The following is a 23,089-nucleotide window of genomic DNA, read 5'->3' on the forward strand; positions in this document are numbered from 1 at the left end:
TCTAGGGGCCCCAGACTCTCCTGCAATCTGACATCCGGGGACTCTGAAGAGAAACAGTCCCCGTAAGTAGGGGAGAGGTCATGGCAAAGCGAGGCACCCAGACTTTGGTCTTTGCTCACTGAGGGCTGGAACATCACAAAACACGGAGATAACGGTCTCCCCTCCCCTGCCCCAGCCTGCGCGGGTGTCACTGGTCCTTAGCCCCGTCCATCCACCCTGTCCACCAACCAGCCTGCCGGGGGGTGGGCTGGGAGCTCCCTGGGGCTATTTCAGCATCTTTTGGGGGTGGCAGCGACAGAGCCCAGGAGAGGAGCGAGCGAGCCTGGGGAGCCTGCTGGTGGGTGGACCTCTAGCTCGGAGCAGAGACCCAGGAAGCATCTGGAGGCAGAGCTGGCTGGGCCCATGAATGGGGATTTAGCAGCTGGAAAGGTGAGTCCCGCTGCGTCCATGGGGGAACTATGCCGAGAAACCCTCCCCGAGCTGCCAGAGCTGGAAGGAAACCCCACCCCCATTGCACAGATGGGAAGACTGAGGCCCAGGGAGAAAAACGCAAAGAACAAAATCATGCCTCTGTTCAGGTGAGGCTCTGGTCTCTCTCCCAGGTCTCCCTGCCTCCCAGGAGGGGGATCTTGGGCAGGCTGAGAATGCAGGAGAGGCTAGCTCCACGGTGCATCTCTCTCTAGAACTTTCTAAAGAAACCCGGCTCTGGTGCCCTAGGACTTTCTGTATCAGCCCTGCAGTACAGATTTGGATATGGAAGCAGGGGCAGCGGTTGGCCCAACCTGGGGGCTGAGTGGGGATTGCACTTGAGCTGGGAGGAGCTAGGGGTGGTGTGCAGATGGGAGGTGGGGAGGAGAGGGGGCTCCATACCCCCCCATGTCTGTCCCTCTCTGCCCCAGATGGCATCCTCTTCTGGCCCCATGGGCCCCATCGACAGTCTGGAGCTTCTGGATCTCCTGTTTGACCGGCAGGATGGCATCCTGAGACACGTAGAGATGGGCGAGGATTGGGGCCACCTCGAGGACCAGGTGACAAGCTCACTCCTGACACCCCAGCTGTAGAGCTCTGAGTGGACAGACTGAGGCCCCAGGGAGGTCTTTGACTTGCCGGAACCGAGCCAGCACTTGCCTCGGCTCGATGCGGCAATTATAGCTCACGGTGCTTGATTTTAGCAGAGCACGTTATTCCGTTTTTACCTCTCAACAACCCCAAGGGGCAGATAGCTTCAGCTCCTTCTTACAGGTGGGGAAATGGAGGCCCTGAGAGGGGCGGTAACTTGTCCAAGGTCACACAGCAATTTGGAGTTGGGTCCAAACTCAGATTTGGGGCTCGTGCCTCTCTGTCTGGGTGTTTCCATGCCATATGTTGCATTTGAGCCCCAAAAACCCCAGGAGGAAGGAGCATTAGCTCCAACTGGGGAAAAGACATCTATGCCCAGAGAGGGTCAGTGGTTTGTCCAGAGTCACACAGCAATCTAGAGCAGCGTGTGGATCTGCTAATTCCTACCCCTTCCTCTCCACCCCAGCAGGGCCTGCCAGGTCAGGACTCTGATGACTTTCTCAGCTCCATCCTGGGCTCTGGAGACTCAGTGCCCAGCTCACCACTCTGGTCTCCTGCAGCCAGTGACAGTGGCATTTCTGAAGACTTGCCCTCCGACCCCCAGGACACCCCTCCACGCAGCGGACCAGCCGCCATCCCAGCTGGCTGCCATCTTGCCGAGCCTGGCAAGGGGCCCCGCCTCTCCTACTGTCCTGGGCCCCCATGCCCCACCAGGACCCCGGGGCCAGTGACCCAAGTGCTGGAGTCCTCAGTGGCCATAGATCTAGGTGAGTTCTGCTGTGTCTCTGCCCAGTGCCCTCACCTGTTCCAGACGTTGTACACACATGACCACACTTTGACTGGGCACCCCTGGTGTACCAGGCAGAGCTCTGGCTGGAGGTCTGCTGCCGCTGAGGCATCCTTTGTCCCTTGAGCCTTGCAACAAGCTCTTATTCATCCTATTGGAGAGTTGGTGAAACTGAGGCTCAGAGAGGTGAAGTCACTTACCCAAGGTCACACAGCTCTGCCCTGTCAAGGTTTAAGATAAGGGCTACCTGACCCAAAGTTTGTGAACTCGGGCAGCAGGCCTGTTGTGTGCTAGGTGCCAGGAGGGAGGGAGCCAGAGGTGAATCAGTTCTTTTCCCTGCCCCACAGGGGAGATAAGGCCAGGCTGGCTGCAGATCTGGCCTATAATCCTGCGTGATAACAGCCACTCCCTCCTGGACTGGCAATAGGTCCCCTGACAATGTCCTCTGCCTTCTTTAACCTTGTGGGACAGACAGAGACATGCCCTGATGAATTTGGTTTCCATCTTGCAGGAGAGGGGAGACTGAGGTACCAGTGAGGGCTGTCCCCTTCAGCCCAGGCCTTGGGGATCCCAAGTTCTGTCTGAAGTTCTAAGCACCATAGAATCAATCCAGGCAGACTGCCTGGAGGAGGCAGATGGAGGCCGAGAGCTCAGGTGCCCCTGCCTGACACCCACCCTGTCTCTGTCCCCATCTGCCCTGTCAGAAATGTGGAGCCCAGGAGGAGGCCTCTACGCTGAGGAGCAGGCCAGGCTGGCTGACTCGCCCCTGCGCTGCAATCTCACGGTGAAAGACCTGCTCCTCTCCGGCAGCACTGGGGACCTGGTGAGAATTCCCCACCCCATTCCCAGGGGCATCGGAGCTACAGGGGCCACTGCAGTTCATGGAGTCCTAATATCCCCATTTTGGAGACTGGAAAACGGAGTTACAGAAAGGGGCTGGGATTGGCCCAAGGTCACATGCGAGCAAGTCATTGGATTCCAGTCCTGGGTTCACTATCTCCCGGGCTGGGGCACTTCCCACTGCAGTAGTAGTAAACACTAAAAATAAATAACTAAATCTTACCAAGTACCTGCTATATAGCAGGCACTGTTCTAAATGCTTTAAACTTATCATCTTTAAATTCACAGCAACCCTAAAGATTGGGGCTTTTATTATCTTAATTTTTCATATGAGGAAACGGGCACAGAGAGGTTCAGTCGTTTGCCCTAAGCCACACAGCTGCTGCAGGCTTGTTCCCTGGGCCGGCCTATGGGGTCTATTGCACAATGGCTGAGGGCCATCTACCCTGCCAAGGGCTTCACACACCCATAGACGCATCTGATAACCCCATTGGTGTCCGCATCTCGCAGATGAGAAAGTCGGAGCCCAGAGAGGTTAAGCCACAAACCCAAAGTCACACAGCGTGCAAGCAGCAGAGCCAGGGTTTGAACTCCTACTTCTCTGACACCAAAGTCATCCTGACAATCTCAAGGGAAGGCCGGGGTGTCCCTGGCAACTTCTGAGACATACAGTGAGTACCAGCTGTATGCTCAGCCTCTAGGATCTCACAGTCAAGATGGGGAGGCTCACTGCTCACGGAGCTGTAAAGACGAGGGAGAGAGCCCGGAGCATCAGGTAGATCCAGGAAGGCTTCTTGGAGGAGGTGGCACTTCAACAGGCCTCGAAGGATGGGAAAAGAGCATGGCTGCTTTGGAAATAACTGCCTTTTATAAATGCATCATTTTTTTTCATATAATTGTTCTACATGTCAGCAACCTTGGGATATGGGGGACTTTATTCCCGTTTCTCAGATGCGGACAGACACAAAGGCTTGCATCCTGGTTGGGCTGATCAATGACCTCCAAGTCTAGATAGTGGAGTTTGAACCAAGGAGTGACAGGGTGGCCCGTGAAGGGTGATTAATAGAGAAGATGAGGCGGGAAGAGGAAGAGACGGACAGGCAGACAGTGGTCCCGGTTAGTCGTTCCAGGCAGAAGTGATAAAGTCCAGTCCTGCCAGGAGGGACAGCTCTTCTGCCCTTGGAGAGGGCAGAACAGCCACCAGTGGGCACGCTAAGGGGAGCCACAGTCCAGCTCAGCAGGAGGGAAAACGCGCTTGCCATGAGGTCTCACCAGATGCCACGTGGCTCTCGGCAAAGGTGCTGTGGACAGGGACTGGCAGGGGGGAGACAAGATCACCCTTCAGGACAGATATTTCCCCCCCTTCATTTCTGAGTCTCCGAGTCCAGGGTGTGACGTTTTTAAGACTTTGACACTCTGATAACAAGTTTCTTTCATTCTAAATGTTTATTTTTTATAACTTAAATTCAATTAAAACTTTGGGGAATAGGCCTGCCCATGGCTCACTCGGGAGAGTGCGGTGCTGATGACACCAAGGCCACGGGTTCGGATCCTATATAGGGATGGCCGGTTAGCTCACTGGCTGAGTGTGGTGCTGACAACACCGTGCTGAGAGTTGAGATCCCCTTACCGGTCATCTAAAAAAAAAAAAAATTGGGGGAATAGAATAGGCAAATGTGTTCACATGGTCCAAGTCCCAAAGGCACAACTGGCTGTGTGGGGACAACTTCCCTCCCCCAGCCCCAGTTACTGGTCACTCAGATCCCACCTAAGTTCTAATGTCTCCTTCCAAAGAGATTCTTCCTCCTCCTCCTTGTTTTTAGGTCAGCGTAGAAAGTAGCACGCAACACGTGACACCGTTCTGCCCCCTTATTTTTTTTAACTTGACACTTTGTCATGGCATTTACTTCATGTCGTGATATGGAAGGTCCCATCCTTTTTCACAGCTGTGTAGTACTCCATCGTATGGACTGGGACACACTTGATCTAACCTCTTCCCTATTTGTTGGCTATTTCTATCGCTTCCAATCATTTGCTATTGCAGACATCTCTGCAATGAAGGTTCAGAGCCTGGAACACTGCCTGGCATATAGTAGGTACCCAAGACATGGTTGTTGAATGACTATTAATCGAAGAAGTGAAAAACCTGGTGCCTGGGTCCTTTCGCACACATGTGCAGACATCTGTAGGATCATTCCTGGAAGCAGAATGGCTGAGTCAAAAGACCGCGTGTGTGTTATTTGCAGCCCTGTTGCCGGTGGAGATCCTACCGTGAAATGGATTGAAAATGTCTCGCATTTGATGTCTCTTTCATTTCTGAGAGGCTGTTGGTTTCCTTGGCCCCAATGCAATTCCTCTGCTTTTTCCCCACAGCATCAGCCTCACTCAGCAGCCCCACACCTGTTGCGACCTGGGCCTGACCAATGTCAGGAGCTGGTGCTGACAGAAGACGAGAAGAGGCTGCTGGCCAAAGAAGGTATCACCCTGCCCACCCAGCTACCCCTCACCAAGGTGAGTTGGGGGGCCCTTGGCTCCGGTTCTCTCCTTCTTTCCCATAGCTGCCTCCTTTAGTCTGCCTGCACTAAAATACTAGGACATATCTGTCCCCAGAGCTAGAAAAATTAGCCAGAAGCCCCGTTCTAAATTCAACTCAGAGAGAGCAACTCTTGACACTCAAGAATGAAAGGTGGACTTCAGGTAGTGGCAGTGTGGGTGCAGTGGACTTCTTTGTGACCGTCATGCATAATCATTGCCCCTCCTAAACCAGAGCTTACAAACTGTGTATGCATGCCAGGCATATCCTGCAGACGTGTTTTGGTTGGACTATACTGCACTTTATAAATGTTTGAGTTGGTTGCTAACATTTTTCGGACCAGGAGATTTCACATAAGTGAGTAACTGAGGTTCCTCTTTCCTATTTTCACACCTCCACATGCAGCCACCAGCAGCTGAGTAGAGGCTGGGGCTCTCTAGCTCGCCGCAGTGCCCCATCCCGTCTGTTTCATTCAACATCAATACCTGCGTTTGCCATTTACATCTGAAAACATCAATGGGTCTTAACAGGGCAGAGAAAGGGGCTGTTCCCAGAGATGGTCACAAGGGGGCAGGATGGCACCAATGCAGAAAGTCTGTCAGTTAATTTGGTAGGCTGGGGGGGCTGGCCGCCTAGCTCAATTGGTTAGAGTGTGGTGCTGCTAAAACCAAGGTGCAGGGTTTGATCCCTGTGCCAGCCAGCTACCGAGAAAAGCTAATTTTATAGGATTAGGAGCTGGGAAAACCATCAGAACCCAGGAGCCTCCTAGAAACTGAAAGAATTTGGGGTGAGGAAAGCTGGTCTTCAAGTCATTAGGAGTCTGCACCAGGTCCCCGGGTCAGGACAACAGAAAGGACTGTCCAGATTGACTGAGCCCTTTCCCTGTTTCACTCGGCAGTACGAGGAGCGAGTGCTGAAAAAAATCCGTCGGAAAATCCGGAACAAACAGTCAGCCCAAGAAAGCAGGAAAAAGAAGAAGGAATATATCGATGGTCTGGAGACTCGGTAGTGCTGGGCCGTGGATTCTACACTCACAGGGGAAACTGAGGCCCAGAGATGGGGGTGCGAAGTGGCTAAGGTCACATGTTTTAGGGCTTGACAAAATTAGGATTGATTTCCCTCTCTGGGAGAGACTATTTTTTTGTAGTGATTACAGAGATGGAAGGAAGCGTAGAGATAGCACAAGGCAAGGGTTTTGGGATTGCTTTACCCCCTGGAAGATGTGGTGGCAAGAAAGGATAAGGTGCGACCCATCCTGTCCTGACTCTCGTCTGAGAATAGGGCACTGACTTTCTTGCCTGAGCAATACTGGTCCCCAGCTGTCGTGGCTTCCTTGGGTGATGGAAAGATGGAGGGAAGCTCATTCTTGGCAGAACTTTCTCAAGCTAAAAACCCAAATCTCATCTAATCACCTCTGTCTTATCTCACTTAGGATACTGAGGGGACAGGCTCTCTATTCTTAAACAACAACAACAACAACAAAAAAGCCCATAAACAAACAAACAAATGAAACACACTTTTCAACCAAGGATGAATTTATTGAATGTTACACGTCTATGTGTGTTCTCTATTTCTTCTGGAGTCAGTATGGGATGTCATCTTTTCCTTGGAAGTTGTCCATTTCAAATCTATTGACATAAAATTGTTCATAATTCCCCCCTATTATTTTTTAATCTCTACAATATCTGCAGTTGTACCCTTTTTAATTCTTCATGTTGTTTATTTGTAACTTCTCTATTATTTTCTTGATGAATCTTGCTAGAGGTTTGTCTATTTTACTATCTTTATCAAAGAATGAATTCCCCTCTTTTCCTTTCACCCACTTGTATTTTTGTTTTCTAGTTTACTCATTTCTATTCTTATCTTTATAATATCCTTTATTCCTTTTTCCTTTTGGGGGGGGCAGCTGGCCGGTATGGGGATCCAAACCCTTGACTTTGGTGTTATAACACCGCTTTCTAACCAAGTGAGGTAATTGGTCAGCCCTCCTTTCTTTATTATTTTAAGTGAGGGTTATTCTTTTGTTCTTTCACCAACTTTTAAATGTGTATGCTCATTTACAGCTATGCATTTTCTTCTTAGCACTGCTTTAGCTGCACCCCATGCATTTTGATGCATATTATCATCATTATCATTTGGTCCTTAGGTCTTACCTAATTTATATTATAAATTCTTCTTTATACAATGAGTTATTTAGAGGCGGGCTTTTCGGTAGGGAAATTTATTCTCTTCTCTGGTTGCTATACGTGTGGCTTACCTTCTGGAAAGGGGCCCTAGATCCTTAGACATCTTTCTGGAGAACAAAGCACATAATCCCACTGCTTTCCATAAGAAAAATGAATCTATGGCAGGTCCAAGAGTCTCAGGCCTTTTGATGGGGATTTGTCAAAAAGTTCCCCATAAAATCCTCTGGTCCCACATCCTTACTTCCTATCTTCCACTCACCTCTGCCTTGGGAATGGAGATGTGGACAGACACCTGCCTCATGCCCACCCTCATTCCCTGATTTGAATATTCCAGTCTCCATCTGAGTGCTCTGAGTCAAGACCACATTTACAGATTGAGATTGGTGGGAAAGGTGGGCTCTCCAGCCTGGCTTCCAGAACCATAAATGAAACGATCACTATTCTGTTTCTGAAGTGCAATCTGGTGATCCCTTAGTCATGTGACTCACGTCGTGCTTCCAACCACCCTATGAGCTGGGTAATTGTATCCCCATTTTACAATGAGGGAACTGAGATTTGAGAGTGGAGTGGCTCAAAGTTACAGGGAGGAAGAGGGTTGTAATTTGGGGATCCTCAGGTTCCCAGGTTCCTGCCTGTCCTGTGTTCTGTAAGCATCACTGCCTGAGTTTGGCATTTCCATTCCCAATCCTGGGGGTCCAGCCTTGAATGAAGCCCCCCACACCAATGCAGAGATGGGATCTGGAAACCAGGAAGACGTGGGTGGGTTCAAATCCTGGCCCCGTCATAGACTTGCCAGGTGACCTTGGATGAGTGACCTCCCCTCTCTGGCCTTGAGTTCCCAGCCTGTAAAGTGGGGCATCCTAGGGAGATGTCAGTTGAGCCCATTGGTGACAGGCATATTCTGAACATGACTATGTAATTGTCCCTGCAGAATGTCAGCCTGCACTGCCCAGAATCAGGAGTTGCAGAGAAAAGTCTTGCATCTCGAGAAGCAAAATCTGTGAGTCTGGATCCAGCTGGGGCAGAGGATGGGGGACAGCCCCAGAGTTCCTTGCAGGGGCAGAAGGGCAGAAAGCCTGTGTGGTGGCAGGAGAGAGCAGGGAATAAGGGCTCCACCTATAAAGGGGGCTGGTTGCATAGATGAGGAGATTTGGACTTGGGGCCTCAAAGGATGTGTAGGAGTTCGCTAGGGAGAAGGTGCTCCCTGAGGAGGCTAAGAGCGTGATGCTTTGGAGAACTGCTCCTGCTTCTATGGAGAGCATTCATTCAGTCAATATTTATTTAGTATCTACTCTGCACCAGGTGTAGTTCTGGGCACCAGAACCACAACAGGGAGAAAACACAAGAAAACAGACACAGTTTCTCCACTTAGAACTCATGGTCTAGTGGGAGACAAAATATAGAAATTTCATTCAAATAGCCATAGATACTGGGAATCAAAATAAATCAGGATGAAGTGCTAGAGAGTGGTGAGGGGTCTCTTTTAGACAGAGAGGTCAGAGAAGGCTTCTCCGAGGAGGTGACATTTTAGGTGAGACCTGATGAATGAAAGAACCACCTACAAAAATACCTGGGGGAACAGTGTCTTTGGCACAGAGGGCACAGCATGTGCAAAGGTCCTGAGGCAGGACTGTGCCTGGCATGTTGGAGAAACAGCAAGGAGGCTCTTGTGGCTGGAGCAGAGAGAGCGAGGGGGAGGGAGGGAGGGGACAGGGCAGGTTGTGCAGGGTCTTGTGGGCCACAGGGAGGACTTGGGCTTTTATCTCAAGTGAGGTGGGAGTCCTGGGAAGGTTGGGAGGGGCTGATTCATATTTGAAAAGTGCCCTCTGGCTGTTGTGTGCAGCATGAACCCAAGGGGGGACAGGAGAGGCCTGGGGGTACCAGAGAAGAGGCTGGGGCTGGCTTCCAGTTGTCCAGTGAATGATAAGGGAGGTCTGGGTGGGGGAGGTGGTGGTGACAGACAAGTGGGTGGAGTGTTCAGTGGAGATTTGTTGATGCAAAGACGGAGAGTCTGGGACTTCCAGGAGGAGCAGGGCCTTGAAGGGTGGATGGAATTCAGACTTCAGCGAGGCTGCAGACCTTGGGAATGGACGGGAAGCCCAACTCTGGCCTTGCAGAGCTCAACCAAGGCCTGCTTGTCCCTCTAAGGTCGCTCTTAGAGCAGCTGAAGAAACTCCAGGCCATCGTGGTCCAGTCCACCAGCAAGTCTGCCCAGACAGGCACCTGCATAGCAGTGAGTCCTGGCCCCCAGCCCCCCTGGCCCATAGGGTACACAGGGTCCTAGGCCTTGGCAGAGGGGCCCGGGGATAGGGGAGTCCGAGTAGTAGCAGAGCCTCGTGCCCCAGCTCAAGCACAATCTGGTCTTCTGGGCCTCAGTTTTCCTGCCTATGGGAAGAGCGTGCTCACGGGGGACGGGGAGGGGGTGACCCTGTACCCATCTCTGCCAGGTCCTGCTGCTGTCCTTTGCCCTCATCATCCTGCCCTCCATCAGCCCTTTCGCCGCCAACAAAGCCGAGAGCTCCGGGGACTTCACACCCGTGCGAGGTAGGTGGGCCCTGCCCTCAAACCTCCTCTTGTGACTGCACCATGGGCACAATCCCCTCGGCTCCCCAAATCACCATCCTGTGCTCCTGGGGTCGGGGGAGGAGATCCCTGTGCCACTGTTCCCTGAGGCTGGGGGCTAGAGGATGGACAGGACTCCAATCCCCACCCTGTCCCTCATGCCTCCCCCATGTCTGCTTAGTCTTCTCCAGGACTCTGCACAACGATGCTGCATCCCGCGTGGCCCCTGACGTCATGCCAGGCTCTGAGGCCCCGGGACCCTGGCCCGAGGCTGGCACACCCCACGAAAAGTCTCCAGGCAGCCCCGGGTTGGACTGGGGCTTTCGGGACACACCGGACCTGGGCAATTCGACTGGGGAGCTGGACAACTCGACCCTCATCCTGGGCAACATGACGGAGAAGCTGGGCCGAGCCACCCTGCTGGACTGGGTGGCACCCAAGCCAGTGCTCAGCCCGAAACGTGCTGGGACGGAGGCGGCGGGGGACGAGCTGTGAGCAACGCCGGGTCGTGCGCCCAGGCCCGTCTGCCCAGGGGCACTTCGGGGGTCTGCAGTGGACGGCGTCAAACCCGGGGATTGGAGGTGAGGCGGAGACCCCTGCAGAGGTGCCAGGAGGAAGAAACACAGACTCACAGCGACACACCCAGGGACTGCCCGAGGCCCACGCGGAAATGGACACTCAGACACAGCACAAAGGTGTGGTGACAAAGCCTGAGAAGCGCACACACTGACCGACCGGGGCGCAGAAGGAAACGGACAAACACACAGCCTGACACGGACCCAGACAGACAGACAGACAGACAGACCCAACGGGAGCCTCAGCAGCTCGGCCGCGGCGCACCTCCCCGCCTCCCTCGCCCACGGGGGGAAGGGAGCGGCCCAGACTGCGGGGACCCTGGCCGCGGAGCGCGGGGTGCGCTGCAGACTTCGGGGCGGCCTCGGCCCACAGCCGCGCCCTTTTCTAAGACTGCCTGATTCTCAATAAAGTATTTTGACAGAACGCCGTTCGGGCTCGGAAGCGGAGTGCAGGGGGTGCGGTGGGGGCCGAAGGGGAGTCTGGGGCCCCCCATCCCCGGCGGGAGCCGCGGCCGCCGAGACGCCGCTTCAGCACCTCGGAGAGCGGCGGCGGGTCGGGGCGGAGCGCCGGGCGCGCCCGGAGCGCGAGGTCCCGGCGGATTTGGGGGACCCGGGAGGCCCCTCAAAGGTGCCTGCGGAGGAACTGAGGCAGCTGTCTTCCGTGGGGGCCGGGACACCCATCCTGCTCGGTTTACGGATGAGGAAACTGAGGCCTTGGAAGTGGAGTCACGGCCCCAGGTCACAGCTGGGGAGGGACGGAACCGGCCGCACCTGCGCTCCCCCGAAGGCGTCGACACGACCCCCGCCCGGCCCCCCGCGGGCGATGCGCTCTCTCTTCAAGGGGCTCACAGCCTAGTAGCGGAGGGCAGATATTGAACAGCAAAAAACCTTGCAAATAAGTTCAGTACATAACTGCAAACTGGAGACTCAGCAAACGCCAGCTTGTATGTCATCACCATCAGACATCCGGCCCGGTCCCTGGAGCTGCCTGGGGGGTGGGCCCTTGCTCTTCGCTCGCAGGCTGGGGAGGGAGATTGCAACTGAAGCACAGACAGATGTCCCGGGGGGGCGAGGGGACCACACATTCCTGCCCCCTTGGTCTAGGACCTGGCACACGTCAGGGATTTAAACACTCTGATGCAACAAGAATGTTCTGCTTTTATTGCATTGAAAACTTTCCTGGAATCCTGGAGGAAGCCGGGTGGCCCCAGCTCTCTCCCTCCAGCCCCAGAGGCAGTGGCAGCCTTTACTGTCTGTCCTGCTGGGAGGTGCGGCTCCCCTTCTGGAGGACCTGTGAAGGCGGCTTTGGGGAGGCAGATCAAGAGCCTGGGAGGGGTTGGAGGTGTGATGGGTCCAGAGACGAGGCCCAGGGGACAGAGGGATTTCATTCTTGTTGAGGCTGGAAACCAGGGAGGGCCCAGCCACCACCTCCCCAGAATGTCCTGAGTCAGAGGCTGGGGCATGGTGGGGTGAGGGGAAGCAGGTGTCTGGACTGTCAGCTCCAGGGTGCAGCTCCTTCCCAGGCCCCACCAGAGCTTCCCAGAGCCAAGCGAGACGACATGGAGGGCAAGTTTGACACGGGGCCCGGAGCACAGCCTCAGTACCCTGAGGTCTCCGGAGGACAGATACAAGTACCAAAGTGATGCCATAAGAAAAGGAGAATCCACGGTTTCTACAAAAAGCCCCACCCTCCCCGAGCACCCTGGTCAGCTGGCAGCAGCCTCAACCTTCATCCTTTTTGGGGGCCTGTGGGGGGCAGGACTGTCCGGCCGCTCCCGTTTGGGGCTGGCAGGTTCTGAGCCGTTGTACTGGGCACAGGGCTTAGCTGTAGGCTCCTGTTTGGGGTCGGCAGGTGCTGAGCCATTGAGCCAGGCAGGGGACTCCTCCCTGGGCTGGAGCTTGGGGGCGGGTGGGCGGGGCAGGGGCGGCAGGGCCCTCTCCAGCAGGCGGGGGCCATCCCAGGTGGGGATCTCCAACCCCAGGTGCTTCATGAGCTGGGTCATGACCTCGTCTACATAGCCGTGGATGCGCAGGTCGGCATGGCGGTCCTGTGGGGAAGGGGACAGGTCAGGTGGCAGCAGAGGAAACATGGGGGTCAGGCAGGGTGGACTCAGGCACATACGTGTTTGGTGGGCTGAAGGTTGATGATGACCAGTCGGCCTCCCCGGCGCTTGGTGGCGAGTGGCAGGTTCCCGCTGGGCCGGATTTGCAGCGAGGTGCCCAGGGTGATGGACAGGTCAGCACTCCTGGGTTCAGGGACCATGTGCTTGGTCTGATCCCCCACCCTAACCCTTCTCCTGCCAACATGGCAGACCTGGGTGTCCAACACACACTACAGCCACCTCCGCTCCCCCACTAGGCTTCTGGGCTGCCCTGGGTCCTGCCCCTGTCCCTTCCCCTCTGCCTGAGCCACCTCTATACTCTATTGGCAGAAACAGAGTCGCTGATCTGGGTGGGACTTTATCTACTGTCCGCTTCACCGGAGCGTCATAATGTGGTAAAGAGCTGGGACTCCTGGGTTGGAATCTTGGCTTGGTCACCTCCTGGCTGGGTAACACTGGATGAAGGAGTCACCTGGATAAAGCCTCACTGTCCTCACCTGCAAAATGGGCCTCGTGCAGCACCCACAGAGCGCCATGAGGGGAAGATGGAGTGTGTGAAGTCCCTGGCCCAGGCCACCTCTTCCAGGAAGCCTTCCCGGACTCCATCTCCAAGCCAGAGGCCCTGCCCCATGCTGCAGCTGGCTGGGTCTCTGCCCGTCACCCCCACCTGCCCCCCACCCTGGGCTCATCGGGTGGTCAGACCTGCTGGCCTGATCAGCAAGAGCCAGGTCCCGGTCGGGCAGAGCATCTTCCCAGTCAAGGATGGTGTCTCTCAGCTCCCCCCTGTGATGGGAGGGTGCGGGGTGAGCAGAAGGGCCTCCGCCCTGCAGGGGTCAGGGTGAGCGAGGAATCACTCACCTGCAGGCCCGCAGCCCCCTTGCCTTGGCCACGGTGCAGAGGCGGCCCGTGGGCTTGAGGCCCATGCTGCCCACCACGGCGTCCCGGACGTACTGCCTGCATTGGGGAAGCAACAGGGAGGGCCGGGGCCCGGTCAGATGGGGTGGCTCTTGTGCTTTCTCTGGGAAGATGTTGTCCCAGGGAAGTGGGGGGTCACTTGATCCAAATCTAACCGTGATGAAACATGCCACAAACCCCAAACGAGGGGCTTCTGTGAAGCCATCGGCCTGGGTGCTGCACAAACACAACAGCACAGAGAACAAAGGAAGGAAACTGCCCTGGATAAAGGAGCTAAGAGACCCGACCCTGGACTGAACCCCAGACCAGGAAAAAATAGCAACAACGGGAGCACTGGGGGAACGGGTTGAATCTGAATATGGACTAGAGACTGGATAGTGCTACACTGATATTACTTTTTCTGACTTTAAAAATAGTAGTTATGGAAGAGAATGTTGTAGACCGTGGGTGATAAGCATCTCAAGGGTTTAGGGGCAAAGCATAATGAAGTCTGCAACTTACTTATTTTTTGGCAGCTGGCGGGTATGGGGATCTGAACCATTGACCTTGGTGTTACCAACACTGCCCTCTACCAACTGGGCTAACCAGCAGCCCGGCAACTGACTCTTAAATGGTACAGCAAATACCAATAACACACACAGAGAAGAAAAAGCCAGTTGTGGGAACATGTTAACAATCAGTGAATCTAGGTCAGAGGTCAGCAAGCTGTGTTGCCATGGGTCAAATCTGGCCCTCTGCCTTCTGTTTTTGTATAAAGTTTTATTGACACACAGCCACGTCTATTTATGTGTTGTCCATGGTGGCATCCGTGCTACAATGGCAGAGACCAGCAGATGACAGAGACTATCTGGCCCTCAAAGCTGAAGATGTTGACTCCCTGACCTTTTACAGAAAAAGTTTGCTAACTCCTGGTCTAGGGGAGTAGAGTTCATCATATGATTTTTGTGAGCTTTTCCTACATTGGTTTGAGATCTTTTAAAATAAATTTGGGGATGATTTTTTAAAAAAATCGGGGGCCCCACCAGTGGTCTGGTCTTGGGGGACTCCACCTGCAGGGGAGCAGCCATGTCCCCACCCAGGCAGATGTCCACAGCTGTGGGGCTGTGCACAGAAGAGGGGAGACACACCCAGAGCCCACCACCTCCAGGGACGGGTCAGCTTTCCCACAGTGGGGTCACAATGTGTTGTGGGTTGAATGGTGTCCCTCAAAATGATACGCTGAAGTCTCAACCCCTGGTAATTCAGAATGCAACCTTAGTTAAGATGAGGTCCTACTGGGTTAGGGTGGGCCTTTATCCAATGACTAGTATATTATAAGAAAAAGGCACAGAGACAGAGAGAAGACCACATTGGAGACAGAGATTGAGCGATATATCTAAAAGCCAAGGATTGCTGGGACTGCCGGCCACCACCAGAAGCCAGGAAGAGGCAGGAAGGAGCCTCCCCTACAGGGTTCAGTGGGAGCATGGCCCTGACACACCTTGATTTTGGACTTCTGGCCTGCAGACCGTGAGAAAATAATTTTCTATTGTTTTAAACCCCTCAGTTGGTGGTCATTTTTTAGGGCAGCCCCAGGAAACTAACACACCTCCCTGGGAGGAAGGCATGCACCCAGTCCCACTGCCAGGAGGGCCACACACCCTCTGGGTCTCTGGGAACATCAGAGTTGGCTCACAAGGCCCTTTTGCAGAGAGGTGACAGAAAATGGGGCTGGCGGCTGGGTGGTCGGCATCGGGCACCAGCCTGGGGACAGCCTGGACGAGCCCCTACCCCCATGCGGTACTCACGTCTTACACTTGACACATTCTTCTACAAACATGTTCCCGTGAAGCTCTGCCAGCTTGTCCCTGTGGGAGAAGAAGGAAGAGGCTTGGTGGGGGTGGGGAGGGCTCCCCAGATCCCAAGGCTTTGGCTCTCCTTCTCCAGGAAGCCTTCCCTAACCCTCATACACAAGATTGGCCAACTCCCTCTTTCCAGCTCTTCCAGCTGCTGGATCCACCATCCGCATGCTGTGCATCCCTGGGCAGGTGGCTCAACCTCTCTGAGCCTGAGGAATCATTAACCCCCGCGGCTGACCCTACCTCCATAAATGGGCAGCCCATTCCGTTCACAAAATGCCTGCCCCTCTGTAAGCACATGGGACCCTCCCAATGTCACCAGGTTGGAAGCACAGGAATTCTAACTCCCAGTTTGTAAGGGAAGAATCTGAGGTGATAAGTGGCCCTGGGGCAGGGCTTTGGAGGTAGAGGAATGTGAGATCCAATCCTGACTCCAGTGCTTCTCAGCTGTGTGACCTACAGTAGGCCACTTAACCTCTCTGTGCCTCAGTACCCATCTGTGAAATGGGACAACAGCGTCCAACTCTTGAGATATTCTGAGGGATCAAATATCAGGCCTGGAAGGCTCTTCCCCACGGCTCCCTCTGTCACCTCTCCCATGTCTCTGTTCAATTGTCAGACAAGCCCTCTCTGATGTCCCTGTTAAAAGCCACATACACTCCCCAACCCTCCTCTGCTATATTTTTCTCCATGTCTGACACAGAATTGAATTCATTTACTTCTTTTGTTTTCTGTTTGTTTCCTCCCTCCTAGAGTATCAACCCCAGGAGGGCAGGAATTCCTGTCTGTCTAGTTCACTCTGTGTCCCACATCTAGGACCATGTGTGGCATGCAGTCAGTAGTAAATAAATAAAGAGTCCTTCAGTGTGGCCCATTTTGCTCCTGTCTGCACATGGTCAATGAAGGGGACATGGTGCCTATTCCCTGATATACACACAGAGGACTGTGACACAATCATGTGGCAAGTAAAATCTCCCTGGGTTTCTCCACATTCCTGTAAAAGCTCTAATCTCTGGTGCCACGGAAACGTATGTGCTATAAAGTGAGAGACTGTTTGCTTTCACTTCTAGAAACGTCTACACAAGCCAGAAAGCCTTATGTCTGTAGCCATCCGTCTAGTTAATTACTGTGATCTCCCTGAGAGAGTTGAATGGGTTCAGCTGGGACCAGGGCCCTCCCTTAACTCTACCATGCCAGGGAGGTAGAGAAATTCCTTTTTCCTCATTTTCTCATGTATGAAGTGTCTGCTAATTGTATAAACAACCGACCTGGCTCTCATCGGTCACCGCAGGAGTATAGCCTGGCAAAGTGAGGCAGGGGACAGGGGACACACTTAGTATTAAGAAATCAGCCTGGCCCAGAACACGATGTTCACATTCAGCATAAAATCAATAAAGATAAATATTAAAAACCTAACAAACCACAAATTCTAGATGCTGACAACTCTCCCCCCACCCCCTAGTTCCTCTACCTCTGGCCCCAGCTGCAATGCTGACTTGAGGGTCCTGGTGGGGACACACACTGAGCCGAGAAAGATCCAGAGAGCTCAGGGCTGGAATCTCTTAGAACCAGGAAAAGGGGACCCCAAAGTTCGAGCTGTGCCCATGAGGCGGGAACAAGAGACAATGGCAGGTCTGGAGGGGATGGGGTGGGCTTTGCATTACCTGGGGAAGCCGGAGCGCACGTGCAGCCCGTCCACGTTCTGGCTGACCAGGAAGCGCAGGAGGCCCACACGCTCCAGCTGCACCAGCGCCATGTGCGTCTGTGTGGGCCATGCGCTCTCAAAGGTGGTGTCGAACTTGGGGGTCAGGCCCCGCTCCTCCATCGTCCAGACCCCATGGGGGCCCCTGAAAGCGGCAGGTGGGGAGAGGTGCAGGGAGAGAGAGTTTGGGGGAACCAGGGAGAGAGGGGGACAGAAAAAGAGACAGAGCAAGAATCAGAGATGGAGAGACAGAGAGAAAAAGAATCAGAGAGACACAGATGCAGAGAGAAAAAGAATCAGAGAGACACAGATGCAGAGAGAAAAAGAATCAGAGAGACACAGATGCAGAGAGAAAATTGGAGAGACAGAGATAGAGAGAAAAAGGGAATCAGAAACAGAGAAAAAGAGAAATAGAGAGAGAACAAATTTGGGGGAAGAGGGGACAGAAAAAGACAGAGACAGAGAGAGATGGAGAAAAAGGTAGAGAAAACAAGACAGAGACAGAATTGGAGAGACAGAGAGACAAACAGAAGGACAGAGGGAGAGGCAGAGAGAGGGAGAGAATGTGCACAAGGGCAAAAATTAATTATTCTGTTCAACCAGCACTTCCTGCTGCTGCCCTGAGCCTGGCCCTGGGCTGGGTGATGCTGGGGCCTAATGGACCCAAGCTCTGCCCTACACCTCAACCTTGTGGGGGACACAGATGGACACGGACCCTCTGGCCCTGTGGGGTCAGGCCTGGGGCACAGGGAGGGACCTGGGGGGAGTGTGAAAAGGCTTCCTGGAGGAGGCTGGACAGTCTCTTGAAGGGCTAGGGGGACAAGCAGGACAGTGCAGACAGAAGGGGTAAACAAGGCCCGGGTGCTGGCAATAGCCCATGAGTTTGGGGAAATGCAAGTGGTTTAGGGGCTGTGGCAGGAGCAGCAGGGGTGGAAAGTGGAGAGATGACCCAGGGCTGCATCAGGAAGGGCTCTGACTTCCAGTCCGAGGTGTCTGGAACTCTACTGTGCAGCAATAGGGAGCCACAGCAGGTTATGGAAGGGGGGTGTTTGTGGGGGAGCCATGCATTAGAATCCTATCTAACATTCCTCCAAGAACGAAGAATCTGCCCTCCTACTGCGAGAATCTGGGCTGGGGGTCTAAGAGGCCTCAGAAAGAGATTATAAATGCAACAGGCTGTTCTTTGGGGAGGGGTTGCAAACTCAGCTACCTATGGGGGCCACCCAGGGGCCACCAGTTTGAGACCCCTGCTTTTCAGCAACAAAACTCTTGTCTAACACAGGCTGTCGGGAGTAAAGGGGAGTTTAGATGTTATCTGGTCTCACATCCTAGTTTACAGAAGAGGAAACTGAGGTCCTGAAAGTTAAGCCATTTGCCAGACACCAAGTCCTACAGAAAAATACTTGCAAGTGAGTGTGGAGTTAATGGTCCCTAATATCGATTCTTCCTATGGTAACAGAACCCCAATATGCAGCCATGCATCAGTATAGAAGAAAGAGTACATTTTCCAGCATCCCTTGAAGCTAGGTACGATCAGGTGACCATGTTCTGGCCAATGGGTGAGTGGATTTTTGCATGGGACTTCAAGGGACATTTCTGAGAGAGAGGAGTCTTCCTCCTCCCCAGTACCCAGGACTCAGCCAGGAGCAAGGGAGCAGATGGGTTCCAATGCCTGGGCATCTGTTACTTGCTGGGAAGCGCCTGGCAGCATGGCAGGCCCTGCCTCGACTTTCCCTCCACACTCACAGACCTGAAGTCGGGGATGCCCGAGGCGGTGCTGATGCCGGCACCCGTGTGGAACACCACATTGGAGGACTGCCAGACCAGCCTCGCCAGCTCCCACACCTTCCGCTCCAACTCCTCCGGGGGGTCAAAGATCTAGGGGTGAGGGAGCAGAAGGGAGGGGTCAAAGTGTATCCCCCAAGTGGCAAAGCCATGAGCCACAGACAGAGCTGTCCTCGCCTGGCCCGGGGACCACATTCTCCCAGAGTAGAAAAGGCAGCTCGTCCTCATGTCCTTCCTCTGCCCACAGCCCTCCATGGTTCCCACTTCCCTCTGGGAAAAGTCCAAGTCCTGCCCATGGCCCAAAAGTCCCTGCACAACCTGCCCTGTCACCCCCCTACTCTCCCCTCCTCCCATTCCCCTCTCACTCACTTTGCTCAAGTCTCCTCACTGTTCTTCCAATGAGCCAGGCACAGTCCTGCCTCAGGGCCTTCGCACAGGCTGTGCCCTCTGCCTGGAACGCTCTTCCCCGATACCCATATGGCTTCCCCCCTCACCTCCCTTAGGTTTTGGTTCAAATGTCACTGCAGTGACACCTCCCCCAGCCACCTGATTTCAATGTAGTCCCATGTCTGTCTCCCTCGCTAGAACAAGGAGTTTTTGTCTGTATTGTTTGCTGCTGTGGCCCCAGCACCTAGAAAGTGCCTGGCACACACTAGGTGCTCAATAAATGTTTGTGGAATAACACAGTGAATAACAGCAGCAGTGAAGGGCGGGATTCACACCATCGGGGCTCATTAAATGCAGGACTGAGAATGAAAGGACCAGGCTTCATGGAATGGGGGCAAACTTCACCCCCAGTTGGCAGAAAGGCTGATGGAGACCCAGAAGGGAAGGGACTCGCCCAAAGTCCCACCGTGCAGGGGGGCAGCCTATGCCTCCACTTCCCCTACGAGTGGCTGGAAGGATCATTCTGACACACACTGTCCAGGTCCCTCCCAGCTCAAACCCCTTCCCCATCACCATGAGGGTAAAGTGCCAACTCCTCAGCCTGGCATTTGAGTCCCGTCCTGGCCTGGAGACCTCTCTCGCCTAATCTGTTCTCAACTGTGCCTATTCTCGCCTCCCGGCCTTTGCCCCTGACGTTCCCCCAGCCTGGGACTCCACCCTTCTCCTCCCATCAGCCCTTCAGGCCTTCCCCGGCCCGGGTCTCTCTCTGCCCCTACTCGGTCACCCCAGAATTGGGCGTGTTCGCGTCCCCGGCGCACAGGGGGCGTCACTTCCCGCCCCCTTCTCACTGGGAAGTCCCTCCCATTGTCTAGCCTCGGTACCTGCTGATATTCCCACAATGCCCCGCTGCCGTCCGGCTCCTCCCAGCCCGCGGCCCTGGGGGCGGCCTTCGGTACCCCCAGCCTCACTCACCTCGGGGAGGCCGCACTTCCCCTTGTCCGCATACGGCGACAACCCCGCCGCGTAATTCACCGACATCCTCGCCGTCCCAACGGGAACAATAAAGTTTCCCTTGTTGAGGCCGCTTCCGCCGGAAATGGGGCGGGACGGGAGCCGCATTTCCTTCCTACGCGTCCGGCCGCTCCCTCCAAGGCGCATGCGCCTCATGCTGACGCCGCAGGCGCCATCTTAACTGCTGGCAGAGAAAATCCCGATTACATCTGCACACTCGCGGAGCCTGGTGCGGAGCTGGCCAGTGTTCCCGGCGGGAAATCGGGGCGGCAGCCCACGTGAGAGTTCTGCAGTCACCTCTAAAGTGAGGGGCACAAGCGACCGTTGCGCCCTTTCCCCTTTTTACAGATTAGTAAACTCCATGAGGACAGTGCCAGAGAGCAGGACGCAGGACTCCGGTCCAAGGGAGGGTCTTGATTGCCACTCTAAGTTATCTGAACGTTTTCCAGGTGCATGGTTTGCATTCAGCAGGACAGGTCCTGACTACACCAAGAAGTTGAGAAACTGCTCAAGGTCATTGGGGCCTGTGGCCTTAAGGACTCTAAGAAACACGTGTTGCGCACCCACTGTGTGCTGGGGAGACTGGGAAACCGAGGCAGCACCATCCTTACCCTTGTGGCTGGTGATGGACACAAACATGTGACCAGGCAGGGGTGATATAGTGTGACTGGGGTGCAGTGGGAGACACAGAGGGCACAATGAGGGAGCTCAGAAGAGGCACCTGACCCAGCCTGGGGACATCCAGGAAGGCTTCCTGGAGGAGGGCATGTTGCAGCAACGAGTGAGCAGGACAGAATGAGCCGAACAGAAAGAGTGTTCCTGGTAGAGGGCACAGCAAGTGCAAAGGCTGGAAGGAGAGAAAGACCATGGCTCATTCCAGAAACTGAAAGCTGCCCAGAGATGACAGGGAAGACCTTGGTGTCTTCGCGCCAGAGCCCGTTGACCAACAGGCAGCCCCACTGCCAGCCTGTCTCCTCCCTCAGCTCATCCCCGGCCCCCTGGGGCGGCCACCCTCTCAGAGCTGATCGGGTGTCAGAGCCGAGCTCTAGGAGTTGCTGGTGCGAGCTCGTGGCCCAGCTGGGAGTGGGTAACCGGAGCCGGCAGTGGGCACAGCGGCCTGGTGCTGGGGCACTGGAGCTGCAGGAGGTAGGAGAAGACGGAGGCGAGGGAGGCCTGGGACGGAGGCTCCCCTTAGGGCCTTGGGCCCCTGAGCCCTTGAATGTGGGCGAAAGGAGAGGCCGGTGCTGGGTCCCAGCCATGCTGAGGAGCTACCCACGCACCCGACAGGCACATGCACTTCCCACTTGCCAGCCTTTGCCCTGCCTAGAGGCTGTGCTGCTGGACATCCTGCCCGGGCCGTGGAGCCCTGCTTCTTTACCCTCACCTCTTCCAGGAAGCATCTCCCTAAGTGTAAAGGGCATTTCCCCCTCCCCCAAGCCCACAGATTCCCTCCTGCCCAGGCAACCTGTGGACTCCTCTCTTGGGTGTCTCATTACACCCCGCTTTGGGTGTGATTGAGTCCTTTAGTCAGAGGTGGAAGAAAAAGGGCCGGGTAGGTGGTGAGTGGATAGGAATGAATGAATGGATGGGTGGGTAGAGGGATGGGGGGGTAGAAGTCTGGGTGGATGGATGAGGGATAGATGGAGTGGGGGTGGATGGATGGGGCGAGTGGGTGGAAAGATGGGGGCATAGACAGATGAATGGATGGGTAGACAGATGCGTGGGTGGGTGAAACTGGTTGGAGGGCGATGAACCAAGGGATGAATTGGATGGGTGGGTTGGTGGGTGGCAGCTAGCGGATGAATTACAGTGGTTGGGTAAATGGATAGAGGCACTGGTGAGTGGATGGGTGGTAAGATGGCTTGGAGAATTCACGGGCAGGTGGATAGGTGAGAGGCCATCCCACCCCCACTCCCTGGTAGGAGGCAAATAAGGGTTTTCCTTCAAGGAGACCCTTTTCAGACATAGGGACCCCCAGTCACACATCTTGCAAGACACTCCCCTGAGATATTCCTGCTTGACCTTCATACCTGCACATGCACAGAGCAGGGAACAGCCCAGGAGGACAGATGCGTACGCACACAAACACCTCATGCTCACATGTGCACACACATGCACACGGCCAGCACCCCAGGGGTCCCTGACTGTTGAGGAAGACAGAACCAGCCCAGACCCTCCCAGTCTGTGGAGCAAGGGCTGGAGCAGAGGAAGAGATCCAGCCAGGGTGGGGGGAACCCAATTGGGGGAGTTAGAGCTCTGTCTGGGAGCAAGAGGCAAAGCTGAGCAGAGCGAGAGATTTTGGGACTGGACGGTGAAGGATGAGCCAGAAAAGAGGGGGGAAAGCATTCTAGGTAGAAATAACTGCACGTGTAAAAGCTTGGAGACCAGAAAGAGCTTGATCAACTTGGATAACAGGAAAATACTGGTGAGCTGCACTTATTGAGCGCCTACTGTTTGCCACGCTGTATGCTAGGGAACCTCACTGAAAACTGACCACGAGTTGGTCAAGAAGGGATTATCTCCCTCGTTCTGTAGATGAGAGAAATGAACCTCAGAGAGGGCAAGTAACCTGCGGAAGGACACACAGCAGGTAGGAGATGGAGCAGGTCTATGTCCTGCTCAGGGAGGAGGAAGAAGTCCTTTTGAGGAGAGGGAGGCAGCCAATCCTCCCACTCACCAGGACTAGTGTCCCTCACCCTATTCCACCCCTGCCTTTCCCCAGGTGGCCTGAGGAGAGAAGAAACATCCGACGTTGGCCATGAAGACTCTCCGGGCGCGATTTAAGAAGACAGAGGTGAGTCTGAGGC

General features: G+C 54.7%; 2 protein-coding genes across 5 annotated transcripts; one reads left to right on the top strand and one right to left on the bottom strand.

Annotated features, from left to right (window-relative positions):
• The first annotated feature begins 402 nt into the window (after positions 1 to 402).
• On the top strand, positions 403 to 10,462 carry CREB3L3 (cAMP responsive element binding protein 3 like 3). Of its 3 annotated transcripts, none has more exons than XM_063112926.1 (10): positions 403 to 429; positions 900 to 1,028; positions 1,526 to 1,826; positions 2,551 to 2,669; positions 5,060 to 5,197; positions 6,118 to 6,224; positions 8,337 to 8,405; positions 9,554 to 9,638; positions 9,853 to 9,949; positions 10,149 to 10,462. In XM_063112926.1, the coding sequence occupies exons 1-10, from the start codon at positions 403 to 405 to the stop codon at positions 10,460 to 10,462; spliced, it is 1,386 nt and encodes a 461-aa protein (XP_062968996.1). The 3 variants fall into 3 exon arrangements, with proteins under 3 accessions (XP_062968996.1, XP_062968998.1, XP_062968997.1); XM_063112928.1 differs by having other exon boundaries at positions 5,066 to 5,197; XM_063112927.1 differs by having other exon boundaries at positions 1,529 to 1,826.
• Positions 10,463 to 11,680: 1,218 nt separating this feature from the next.
• Positions 11,681 to 20,321, bottom strand: SIRT6 (sirtuin 6). 2 transcript variants are annotated; one of them, XM_063111474.1, is made up of 8 exons: positions 20,244 to 20,315; positions 18,850 to 18,977; positions 17,062 to 17,244; positions 15,347 to 15,406; positions 13,503 to 13,598; positions 13,347 to 13,427; positions 12,665 to 12,788; positions 11,681 to 12,590 (listed from the first exon to the last, which is right to left on the bottom strand). In XM_063111474.1, exons 1-8 carry the CDS (start codon positions 20,307 to 20,309, stop codon positions 12,249 to 12,251), a joined length of 1,080 nt encoding a protein of 359 aa, XP_062967544.1. In that variant the 5' UTR covers positions 20,310 to 20,315; the 3' UTR covers positions 11,681 to 12,248. The 2 variants fall into 2 exon arrangements, with proteins under 2 accessions (XP_062967544.1, XP_062967545.1); XM_063111475.1 differs by lacking the exon at positions 18,850 to 18,977 and having other exon boundaries at positions 20,244 to 20,321.
• Between the last annotated feature and the right edge of the window lie 2,768 nt (positions 20,322 to 23,089).

This window comes from Cynocephalus volans, chromosome 10, assembly GCF_027409185.1.
Source record: "Cynocephalus volans isolate mCynVol1 chromosome 10, mCynVol1.pri, whole genome shotgun sequence".
Classification (NCBI taxonomy): Eukaryota; Metazoa; Chordata; class Mammalia; order Dermoptera; family Cynocephalidae; genus Cynocephalus; species Cynocephalus volans.

Bases quoted from the DNA above. Each gene is read 5' to 3' on its own strand.
- CREB3L3 (XM_063112926.1), top strand. From the start codon at position 403: ATGAATGGGGATTTAGCAGCTGGAAAG. The intron at 6,225-8,336 runs GTAGTGCTGGGC...TTGTCCCTGCAG, and splicing joins ATCGATGGTCTGGAGACTCG to AATGTCAGCCTGCACTGCCC. The intron at 9,639-9,852 runs GTGAGTCCTGGC...CATCTCTGCCAG, and splicing joins AGACAGGCACCTGCATAGCA to GTCCTGCTGCTGTCCTTTGC.
- SIRT6 (XM_063111474.1), bottom strand. From the start codon at position 20,309: ATGTCGGTGAATTACGCGGCGGGGTTGTCGCCGTATGCGGACAAGGGG. The intron at 17,245-18,849 runs GTCTGTGAGTGT...TGCCGCTTTCAG, and splicing joins TCGGGCATCCCCGACTTCAG to GGGCCCCCATGGGGTCTGGA. The intron at 13,428-13,502 runs GTGAGTGATTCC...CTCCCATCACAG, and splicing joins AGGGGGCTGCGGGCCTGCAG to GGGGGAGCTGAGAGACACCA.